Raw genomic sequence first — 12,244 nt, 5'->3', positions numbered from 1 at the left:
AAGTTGGAATCAGTCATAGTATCCTAAAGGGACTTATCTAGTTCTGGAAAGCGAGTATGAAAGGTGAGGGCCCTTGAAAATCCGCGCATAGAGTGCCGACCCGACATGAATCAGAGTGGCGGTGCTTCGGGAACCGTATGGCATTAGTCACTGAGTCGTTTCAAATGCGGTAATCTTCTGGATCAACGATCTGCACAAGCTAGCGTGTTCCCGCGTCTGTCAGGGGTTCCGCGTGTTGATGACCGTTTTGGTAGATCTGCTCGTGTTTGCCAGTCGAGCACACTTATGCTATTCTTGGGGCCGCAGTGCATCTCGTCAAGACTTGCAGATCGTTAATATTTAAATATCGCGACGCACTTCAAAGATCTTGAATTTTTGCCAATTAGCATCCATCGCTTCTCTCTCTTTGTTACCTCCTTCTATTAGCACTTAACTCTGTTCTTTACCTCATCCTTACCCGACTCTCGACGGCGTCCTCTCCTTGTTTCATCCCCTTAGATTTGCGTCAGACAAACACAACACAAAAAATCGACTCGGAACCGAAAAACGAACTCAACTTTCACTTCATCATCAAAATGTCACACTTTGGCGCCCTCACACCCAGAGGAGAACTTCTCCCATACAAGGGTGACTTTTACCTATGGAGTTACGTTCCGTCAATGGCAACTGCCGTCATCTTCACCATCGTCTTTTTCGTGTTATCAGCAGCCCACACGTGGAAGATGACGCGCTGTCGCCTCTGGTTTTGCATTCCATTCACGATCGGCGGATATAGTATGTTCTCAAAACCGCTTACAATGTTGAAACTCGCGATGCTAACTGGCATTCAATAGTGGAAGTCGTAGGTTTCATCGGACGAATCGCCGCGAACAATGCAACCGACCAACTCATGCCGTATATCATCCAATCTCTCTTCCTGCTCATCCCACCCTCTCTGTTCGCCGCCTCGATCTACATGACACTCGGTCGGATCATGAGGGGTCTTGGACCTAAGGGGGAGATGTGCTCCATCATCAGGGTGAAATGGCTCACAACTACCTTCGTAGTTGGAGACGTCTTTTCCTTCTTGATTCAGAGCACTGGGGCTGGATTGATGGCTGCTGGTAACGACCCAAAGCTTGGCGAGAATATCGTTGTAGGTGGTTTGGTCATCCAGATCCTTTTCTTTGGCCTTTTCGTCGCTGCCTCCGTCATCTTTCATCTTCGCTACAGACGCAACAGTGCCACATGGCCCGGCACCAGACCTGAAGGGAACTTTGACTGGGAGAAGATGATTCTGATGCTTTATGCAACTTCGGCCCTCATTCTCATTCGTTGCATCTTTCGTATCATCGAATACGTCATGGGAGCTGATGCCTACCCTCTCAAGAATGAGTGGACGCTGTACGTTTTTGATGCGGTGCTGATGGCCATAACCATGGCTATCTTTTACATCTGGTATCCTTCTCAGATTCAACAGTTTCGCCCGCTCAGCCAGACAGAGGCTGTTGGTCTCGCGTATGGAGGCGATCCAGCAGATGATCGTCAGATGAAGTGATGGGGCGGTGGACACTTAGGAAAGCCTCTGTCAGAGACGGGCTGCAAAATCTGAACCGAATCGGTGGAGTGTTTGGAAGCCGATATCTCATTTGTACCGTCAGCGAATGCTGGAAAAGATCGTTGTGCTTGAAACATTAGAAATTGGAATGTTTTCTGGCTTTGTTATATATATGTAGGTAGAAACAATAATCTCAGTGCCCTAGCCTGGTATTGACAGAGATGCTCTGATCGTGCAGTCTAGTTAGTATCCATAGCTCGATGAATGACGGGTGGGTCCCTCAATCTGAGCCGGATAGCCGCCGGGATAGAATAAGAAGCGCGCAATATCATCCTTGAACGCAAAGGAGAAGTCCAAGTCTGCCAATGCGGCATGTGAGAATAAGTAAGAAGAGTTCAATGAGGCTGTCACCCTTATGAGGCCTCAAACGTACAACCAGCCACTTGCAAAGAAGTGCCGCAGTAAATCGTGCCGCAGTAAATCGTGCCAGCCTGCTCTTACCTTTCTCTTTACGTTTTGCAGTTCACTTGCTACATCCAATAAATAACCTGGCGCAGCTGCACGTCCCATAACCGAGTAACCTTATTGGCCCCAGAAGCTGCGCGGCTTCCCCTCCCCGCTCGAGAAGGTCTATAAACATGTTGGTGCCCAAGTTGTTCGTAGTGGCACTCCATTTTGCCGTCAGTATTGTCTCGCAGACGGTAAGCCCCTGCCTAATATATCACGGTGTCGTCGTATACTCCCACCTACATCCCGTCGCCAAACTGGGACATCCCCGCCGACAGCGACATCGTAGTGCTTAGGCACCTGATCAAAGACCCCGAAAATCCCCAGAGCAAGATCCCCAAGAGTAACATCACCTCTATCCCGCCACCAGTGCCCTATGATGGAACGATAACCGACTGGCAAACTACTCTTGAGCAGGTGCGCTCAGGTAGAGTCGGACTCTGGGCGATATGTATGCAGTTCGTCGAGGGAGGCCTCAACTTTAGCCAACTCAAGTCGTCAGTGGAATACCACAGTTTCGACATCCTGGAGACAAAGTATTTACTGCTAGATGACGACTGTTTTGCGCACGTACTCGAAGATGCGGGGTGCAGGCCGACCTTCACGTACATAACTGGCGGAAGCCTGCGTACTTGATCATCGGGATCAAGATCGCGAGGGGAGCTAGCTTGAGCACTGAGAACAGCAAAGGAAGGTCGGCTCAGGCTGAGTTGAGAGTTCATACAACGAGTTGGATATTTGACGTTGAAGGGAACTCATCGTCTAGGAATATGTTGCTTTTGTGACAGCGATATTAAAAATAAGAATTAAAAAAAAAAGAAAAAAGGTGCATCGCCAAATCTCTAGCTCAATGATCCCAGGATTCAAGACGCGGGCTGAGATTAGAATATCTTTACTCTGATAATGTGTCTGGTGTTGTTATTGACGGCTCTGGCAATGGCAAACATGTCGTGGCCCACCCACCATTGTGCCCTCGTATTGCTGCCCGTTTTAGGCCACCGGACAGAGAGTCAGCCTGAGGGTGGATAGAAACACGACATCTTTATTGGTCTGCGAAACATCTCCACCCAGCGACAAGGGTATCGTAGGAGCCGCTGCGCCTCCAAAGTTGGGGCTGACTTGTCGCGAAATAACGCCTTGGTTTCATCTTTCTCACGTCGTGTGAAATTGGTCCTTCTCTTCCATCTTTCCGACGTGTCGAGGCCAGAAGTTCAGATCTTAGCTATATCGCCATACTCTGCCGCGAGCAAAAAAAAAAAAAAAAAGCCAGGCAATGTCATCGCCCGAGACGCGAGCTTTGCTCCCGTCGACTCCTCCAGTGAGGTCTAGGCTGTGGGACGGGGATAAGGCGACTCGGACCAACGCACCACCAGCTTCAGTCGCGCCCCGAACGAGAAGCTGGAAGCCGCCATCTTTATCAACACCTGTCCTCGTTGGTGTTGTTGTGCTAACGCTGCTTCTCGCTGCCATCGTCGAGGTTTCGGCCCAGCAGAGCCAGGCACGAAAGGGTTTAGCACAGGCACCAACCCTCAACGAGATACCACAGTATGCCATCATCGGCTATCGATATGTCCCAAATATTGTCGCTGTCTTATTCAGCCTGTTGTGGAACTGGATCGATCTCGATGTTAAGCGCATCCAGCCATGGACCGAACTCTCCAAGCCAGAAGGGGCAACCGCCCAGAACTCGATCCTCCTCGACTATCCCTCTGACTTTATTGCTGTGGCGCCTGTTCGTGCTGCAAAGCGACGGTAAGATGAACGAACCTTGCTCTTTTCTCTCTCAAGAAGATGGACTGACCGAGTAGACACTGGGCCGTGTTTCTATCCGGAAGCATCATGGTGCTTGTTCTTTTGGGTCCTGACGCCTCTCCAGACTGCATTGTTTGGAACATCTGCGGCAACGCATACCCTCCCTGTAACGATAACGCAGAGGTCAGAGCTTCTACCGCCGGACAGACAGCTTCAAGACCTGCGCTTTCTCCATCGAGCGTACGCCATCGGTTGGATGAACAACTCGTACCCAGCATTCACAACTCCAGAATACGCTCTTCTGCCATTCTATGTCGACAACGATGTTGCCCTTTCGGGTCAAAACAAGACCTGGACATCCAACACCACCAAGTTATGGGCAGAGGTTGACTGTTCCCCCGTGAGTTACCGAAATACGGGCAACAAGACTGACGACGGCGAACTGGTCTATCGATTTTCTGCAGATGACTGTTTCGCCGATGTGAATCTGGACCCAAATAAGACAGACGTATGGCTATACTACAGAGACAGCCGACCTTTCGATTTAGTTGACGCAATGAGTTGGAACTGCTCCAACCAGCCAGACGACCACAACTCGGCTCTGGTGTTGTGGACAAAGAAAATGAACATCTCGTCGACCAACTCGCAAGAGTTCAACCTGACAGCGCTGCAATGCCATGTGTCATTCCGCAAGCAGGCAGTCCTCGCTACTGTTGCGGTCCTAGGCTTAAGACCGGTCAACGACGGCATCAAGGCCCGAGCTGAATCGATGAATCTGACTTCTTCAGAGATTAATATGACCTCTTACAAAGAGTCCCTTCCCAGCTACCCAGTTCTTCCAACAAATAAGGGCTCAGGCGACCAAGACATTACGGATACCCAATCACCCGACTTCTTTGTCCCGGATTCCGGCTTCAGCCCTAGCAGCTCTGATTTTCTTCAGTACGGCATCGTCGGCTACAACGGATCTCCTGATCTATTATCAGACCCCTTGCGGCTTGAGAGTTTGGTCCGTGGTGTCCACCAGAAGTTTTTCAGCCTTTCCATTGCCGACAGACTTGGCAACAATACGGACCTGGTTGATGATGATACTTGTACGTCGACATTCACCATGACTGGCATTGTTGTCAGCAGAGTCTTGGCTATCATTGTGGAAGTACTGCTCTTGCTCATTGCAGTGGCGGCCGGACTCATTGCGTATCACATGAAATCCTCTCCCTGCAATCTCGTTACGGCCCCCGGCTCAATTGATCATCTGATCTACATCGCCCACAACAGCCCTATGGTCTCAAAGCTCTTCTGGCCCATGGACATGGCGGCCGACAAGCGCCTCGCTCGCGACTTGCATGACTACAGATTTCAGCTGACTATTAACCCCGAGTCGGGTCAAAACGAATTGATCATTGTGGAAGGAAATCTGGAATCGTCGGATGAGGAGCATCAGGACTTGGCCAACGACAATTACTACAAACCGGTCAAGCCATTAGCACTCGGACGAACAGCGGGATGCGCCTTTGCGGTTTTGATCGCCGCTGGGGTCGGTGTGTTGTCATATTTAAAGGTCCAGGAGGTCAACTTCAACGGTTAGTGGCAGCATCGCATTGCATTTATGAAGAGCCAACTAATAAAATGTCACGGTAGGCCTTACTCGCCCGTCTTCGAACTTCGAGGTCCGGCAGCTACTGGAGAACTACGTACCGACCGTATTTGCGACAGTGGTTGAGCCATTCTGGATATTCCTTACGCGCACCTTTTGCATATTCCAGCCATTTCAAGATCTTTGGTTAGGCTCATCCAGGCCAGAGAGATCCATCAAGGCCGAGTATACGTCTGTTCCGCCACAGATGGTGTTTTACAGAGCTTTAAAATCTCGCCATATTTTGCTTGCTCTGCTCTGTCTTGTCACGCTGCTCGCCAACGTGTTGGCAGTCAGCCTCGGAGCGCTCTTCAACGAAAGATTGACGACAGTCGAGCATCCGCGGTTGTTCAAGCCCAAGTACAATCAGACGCACTTGAATGCGACAATCATTGCAACATATCAAATGAGGTGGGGCTTCTCCAACGAGTTCATGTTTATGCTCCTGGCAAACATGACGTATGACGCACAATTGATCCCATGGGTCTCGACTGAATATTACTTTCAGCCTCATGAGATCCTAGGGTCAGGAGACGATGGCCCCGATGACACCTACGTTCTGAGAACCATGGGACTTGGAGCCGATGCAAACTGCACATCAGTAGCAGCCTCATCCCACGTCATCAAAGAGCATTCCACCACCAGCTCGGGAATCATTTCTATTTGTGACGACAATGTTGAAAGTATTGGCAGGCAGTTGATTCATGACGCCTTGCAGAAGCAGAGCAACGCACCCGCAGCAGCAGCGTACTACAAAAGTCTTGTCTTTGGTGGCGTGTCCGAGCCTCCCAGCATCGATTGCAACCCTGCCTTGACACTTTGCTGGGCCCGAGCACCTGACGGATTGAAAGAGAATGAGACCATAACAACGAGCTATTCCGTGTGTCGACCAGTTCTCAAAACGGCAATGTTCGACATCACGGTCGACCGATTGGGCCATGTGCTTGATTACCAGCTCATAAACGGAAGTCAACCAGCCTTACACTACGCCAATCTGACTAGTGATGCCGGATCTTTCTTCATGACCCTGAACAACCTCCTCTATCCGGTGGACTCCTGGAGTAACAGCACCAACACGCTCAACTGGATCTCTCAGATGATATACTTGGAAACTGGGCCTCGAGATTTTATCGATCCCAAGCTTCCTCTACCGGACCTTACCAAGCTCACTCCAGTCATCAACAAAGTGTATAGTCGAATAGTGGCTGCGTTTTTCGGCCGAAATACCGACTTTTTCGATGCCATAGAGCAAGAGTCCACCATCGAGGGAAAGCGGGTCACCAGAGAGACTCGAATCTTCATGGACAATACTGCTTTCGTCATATCCATGACGGTGTTCGGTCTGGATCTTGCAGTCGTGCTACTCTTCTACTCGCGGGCAACCCCGTATGTCCTGCCGCGATTTCCCACCACACTCGGGTCAGTCTTGGCATACATAGCACCGAGCCGGGCCGTGAGAGACGGCGGCGGCGCTTCTTCGGGTTGGAGAAGTCAGACTTTTTCGTTCGGGAGATATATTGGCCACGATGGAAAGGGACACGTTGGGATTGAGATGGACCCGCATGTGGTGGCAAGGGATAAATCACTGGGATCACGCAGCAAGCCCCTTTTACAATCGCTTCTCGGTGGCGGTGAGTCGTCAGGGGGGGGAGGTATCACGGTCCAATTGGAAGATTGGGGGAGGAGGAGTAGGCTGCTGGGTTGAAGGAGGTCGTTTGCAAAGCAATTAAAGGGCTAGGCAGCCTATGGAAATTACTACTCTTTTATCCCCTGGGGTTATTGTGAGCTTATGTGTAATCAGTCTCTCGCTTGCTATTTCTCTAAACCCGTTTAATACCTGCTATAAGATGTTACTTTAGGTAATGCGCGAGGGGCATATTTTATTGAAAAGCCGCTTTATTCCAATGTGTTCTTTATTATGGGTGAAGCCCGGCCCTTAATGGGTTAACTAAGCTAGAAGATCATGCCCTTTTATTTATTCCTCATAGAGGAGGTATACCTTATTCTCTCCTATGCGGTTAAGTATTAAATTATTTATATTATTTTATATTTTTCCATATTAAATACGTTAGCAAATATACTATTAAAAGTATATATATCTCTTATAATTTCTTATAATTAAGTAAAATCTAAGAATGTACCTCCTAATTAAATTATAATAAAAATCATATATATAATAAGTAAGTATTATAATTATATAAATCTTATAAAAGTCTTAACCTTAGAAATTAAAATTATAATATTTTTATTATAAATTAATTAATTAATTAAGATTATTTATTATACTTTTCCTTAGATATCTTAGTTATTATTTGTAGGGAAGTGGGTCACGTGCGTGGTCACGTGACCACGGAAGAGCCTTATAGATAGAGGTGTGGCACGGTTCCGGCACGAAGTGCCAGAACTGGTTGATCTTTTTGTGACGATCGTGTGTTTCCCAAGGGATAAACCGGTCGTGCTGGGTTTATGTTGGCAGAGGATCAAGTAGCGTACTCTGAGGCAGAGGGTATAAGTCACGTCTAGTAATGTGCTCAAAGGTATTGAGTGTAACCAAGTTGTATTGATAGCTGAGGTAGCTACTACATAAGAAAGTGCAATGAGCGTGTCCTATATACTCTTGTGCCGTGAGGCGGATCATGATGGATCATGCTCTGCAGGGCTTGAGCCGTCATGATCCTGCTTGCTGGATCAGAGGGGATCATGGCCTGCAGGGCGTGATCCGCACTGATCCATTTGTGGTTGGTGGGATAATGTGGATCCCTCTTGTCACGTGACCTGGAGGTCCCTTGGGCCGTGACACTTTTGCAAAAGGGGTCTATTGGCTCAATTGGCATGCCACCCAATTATGTTACATTATTTAATAAGTTTTTATATTATAATTAGGGTTATTATAAATACTATAATATTAAATACCTAATTATAGTATTTTTTTTAATTATTATTTCTTAATAATTTACTTATTATTTATATATTTATATTTATTTAATTAATTATTTATTGTATTTTAGTTATTAAAATTTTTCTTTTTATAATTTTATTTTTTTTTACTTTTTTATATTAACTAAGTAATTTATCTATCGCTTAAAGGTTGTTATTTTTAATTATTTATAAAATAATTAAATCTATAATTTCTTTTTTAAAAAAAAACCTTATGAGATTAAAGACTAACTTAAAGGATTTACTTTTGTGCCTTTAAATTTATCTTTTAAGATATTTAAACTTAGATTTACCCTTATATATAGTTCTTGTAAAAGTCCTTATTATAAAGGTCTTTTATAAATATAATTCTAGAAAAATAAAGCTTATAAGATATAAGCCTAGGACTCTACTACCCTATAGTATAGCTTATGCGCTATCTTATAGCTTGCTTACCTAAGCTTTATATTCTTAGATAAGCAAGATATTAAGGAGTTACAATAATTCCCCTTTTAGGTCCTATTACCCTTTTAGGAAGGGTCACGTGACTTCGGACTTAGGGCTCTTATAGAGCCCGATAAAGCCGATAAAGCCATGCCTTTCTATAGGGTATTTCCTATCCGGTTTTAAATCTCTTAGTTTAAAACCTTTAAGGGTTTCAGCTTCTTCCAACTATAGCCCGGCGTTAAGCTATCCGTTTCTAGCAAAACTAATAGGGTTTTCAAGCCCGGAATTAGAGCTATCCGACGGTATAACTTTTATCTGAATCGGGCTAATAGATTCCGAGCTTTTGCTATATAAGCTATATACCTTCTCTTAAAAATAGCTCCTTAGATCATTAACCAATTCAGACAATAAGAATACTAATTAGAAGCTGGTCTTTTCTATTTTAACCCTATTATCTATTTGCCCCACTTTTATTGTTCTATGATTCCTTACCTAGCTAATCAGCTTTATATAAGGACTGATTCCTCTGCCTATTCACCTCCTATCTCTATTACCTACCCTATAGTCTTTGAAGACTATATTTCCTCTATTTTTCAGTCTTTTACATAAAGTAATAACTTAGATCAGAGATTTTAAACTTTTACTAAGGAAAGAACTAAGCCTTTAATGTCTTAGGTGGTAAAGACCTTAAGAACTGTAAAAGACTGAAAAATAGAGGAAATATAGTCTTCAAAGACTATAGGGTAGGTAATAGAGATAGGAGGTGAATAGGCAGAGGAATCAGTCCTTATATAAAGCTGATTAGCTAGGTAAGGAATCATAGAACAATAAAAGTGGGGCAAATAGATAATAGGGTTAAAATAGAAAAGACCAGCTTCTAATTAGTGTTCTTATTGTCTGAATTGGTTAATGATCTAAGGAGCTATTTTTAAGAGAAGGTATATAGCTTATATAGCAAAAGCTCGGAATCTATTAGCCCGATTCAGATAAAAGTTATACCGTCGGATAGCTCTAATTCCAGGCTTGAAAACCCTATTAGCTTTGCTAATAACGGATAACTAGAAGCCAAGTTATAGCATAATAGATATTAAAACCTATAGGGTTTTAAACTAGGATATTTAAAACCAGATAGGAAATACCCTATAGAGAGAGACGGGTTTAATGGCGTTATCGGGCTTATAATAAAGACCTCAGTCCGAGACCACGTGGCCTTCCTAAAAGGGAAATAAGCCCAAAAGGGGCAATATTGACACTCCCTTATATCTTGCTTATCTAAGCAGACATTGCTTAGATAGGCTCTCTAAAGGAAAGCGCATAAGCCATAGCAAAGGGTATGAAAGTCCTAGGCTTATGTCTTATAAGCTTATTTTTCTAGAAATTTATTTATAAAAGACCGTCTTAATAATAAGGTAATTTATATAAACTAAGCTTAAAAAATACTAATCTAAGAGGTGCCTTAAAGTATATAAAGTATATAAAGTATATTTATTTATATTTTCTTATATACTAGCTATCTTAGCTATTAATATAGCTTAATTATACTTAATACCCTTAAGTATATTACTAGATGTAACTTATCCCCTTATTACTTAGACTATGCCTAGCACTCTCTACTAATATAAACCTAGCACGACTGGTTTATCCCTTGGGAAATACACGATCGTCACACTTGAGAATTTAATATTTACGCTTTTTAATAAAACCCCGACCTCCCCTTCCCATTTTCCCCTAGACTCTAGAATGGGCCTTAAATCTATCCTCATTAAATATTCCGTAGGATAATCTCTCGGGCTGGCTTCGATTAGGAGATTCATCTTCCAATGACTCCCTTCCGGCTGATGCCACCCTGTCCTCTCTGGCGAAAGACTCACTATTCCTCCCCCGTAGCGAACTCGCCATTGGCAAGTTTATCCGACAGTTCTACGTTGGACTCAAAATACATGCGTAAGTCTGGACGAGCCTTGAGCAAGAGATCCAAAGTCATACGGCCAAAGACAATCTCGCCTGCCAAATTGAGATGAGTGCGATCACTGCCGTTCAGATTGTAGTAGTGTGCATTGTCCTCCCCAATGGTGTTCACATAGTCCGTACTTGCTTTGTTGAGATCCAGCCACTTGACACCTACAGCTTTGGCAGCCTCGATAGTCTTATTCCGCCAGTCGGCGAGATTTTCCACGACCTGACCGTCTTCAAATCGTCTCCGTGTAAGCGATGTAATGAAGATCTACGAATCGGTCAAAAAAAAAAAAAAAAAAACGGACAGCTGATTCTCTTTAACTTACAGGAGTACCGCCGACCTCCTCAATTTCTATTGCCATTGCTTGCAAGTTGTCTCGAAATTCGTCTTGTCCAAGGACCTTTTGGTCATTGTGGCCGAATTGAATCGTGACAATGGGTTCGAATTCGCCTTTAGAAGCTTCAATAGTTTCGATGAGAGCGTCCCATCGGCCATTAGACTTCCACGAGACAGTTGTTGAACCGCTGACTCCACGGTTCTCGCCTAGGCCTGGACTCTTCAAGTACGAAAGGAAGCCATTTCCCCAGCCACCATTCACAGCGACGGTCGAGTCGCCAATGAGCAAAAAGTAAGGAGGCTTTGCACAGAAGTTCGCAGGACTCGCACCGCTGATAATTGCGAAGAGTGTGATGGAAAAAAGATGAGCAATAGGAAACCTCATAGTGACTGGCCCTCGATTGTTACAAGGTTACGAAGAGATGCAGGATTCTTCTGCGATTGAGCTCCGGCTGATAAACGAACTTGTTGTGCTCTGAATTAGGTAGAAAACTTGATGCGGAATTTGTTGCTACTTATAAAAAATTGCAAAATTGCAAAATAAAAAAAAGGATATATCAAAGATGATGTCTTCATTTTGCATCGTGACTTTCACTAGGCTTAGTTGGTCATAGAGGCCTCGGTTGACTGCCATCCGCACCTTGTTTATTTATCCCACCAATCGTCATTATTGAATAAGCCTAGTCGACACCCCGCACAAAAGGATCCGGGGTGAGTGGGGGATGAGCTGGGCGAGGGAGGGATCCCTACAATCTCGACAGGGGATATGTGGGCCGGGCTGGTATTGAACCTCCAACCCGAGAGACATTGTCCGTCATCCGCTTGACATCTGAGCAAGTCTTTTATCGACCCCACACCCCAGTCCGGACGAATGGAGCTTTTAAGATACGGAGTGATGATGAAGTAATTGAATTAAAGACTCTGTATGGCACCATTAGCAGGTTACTGCCCATTAGTAGATCATGTCTTATTAGTATGGTTTCTAATAGTACATTACTAGATAGGTGACTCTGTATTAGCAATAGGTTATACTAAGTAGAATTATTTATTCTTACTATCTAGGACAAGTCCTAGGGTTAGCGGTGATGCTTTAACTCGATCAGCTCGCTACTATTTAAACAGTCTACCTATCGACTCCTTGGCTACAGCTTGGTTC

General features: G+C 44.9%; 2 protein-coding genes and 1 pseudogene across 3 annotated transcripts, besides 1 other annotated feature; 2 read left to right on the top strand and 1 right to left on the bottom strand.

The window, feature by feature from the left end:
- Window positions 1-575: 575 nt before the first annotated feature.
- NCS54_00920800 (Hypothetical protein) lies at window positions 576-1,537 on the top strand (the record flags this gene model as incomplete). Its single annotated transcript, XM_053154562.1, has 2 exons — window positions 576-774; window positions 834-1,537. The coding sequence occupies 2 exons, from the start codon at window positions 576-578 to the stop codon at window positions 1,535-1,537; spliced, it is 903 nt and encodes a 300-aa protein (XP_053010537.1).
- Window positions 1,538-3,317: 1,780 nt separating this feature from the next.
- Window positions 3,318-6,816, top strand: NCS54_00920700 (annotated as a pseudogene). The gene is made up of 3 exons: window positions 3,318-3,776; window positions 3,921-5,379; window positions 5,438-6,816.
- Window positions 3,318-6,816: a sequence feature.
- Window positions 6,817-10,665: 3,849 nt separating this feature from the next.
- NCS54_00920600 (SGNH-hydro domain-containing protein) lies at window positions 10,666-11,473 on the bottom strand (the record flags this gene model as incomplete). The annotated part of the gene is made up of 2 exons (XM_053154561.1): window positions 10,666-11,019; window positions 11,078-11,473. 2 exons carry the CDS (start codon window positions 11,471-11,473, stop codon window positions 10,666-10,668), a joined length of 750 nt encoding a protein of 249 aa, XP_053010536.1.
- Window positions 11,474-12,244: the final 771 nt, after the last annotated feature.

The sequence above is a fragment of the Fusarium falciforme genome, chromosome 7, assembly GCF_026873545.1.
Source record: "Fusarium falciforme chromosome 7, complete sequence".
NCBI classification, from domain to species: Eukaryota; Fungi; Ascomycota; class Sordariomycetes; order Hypocreales; family Nectriaceae; genus Fusarium; species Fusarium falciforme.
Note: the sequence above shows the minus strand (reverse complement) of the source record. Positions and strands in the feature narration are given on the sequence as shown.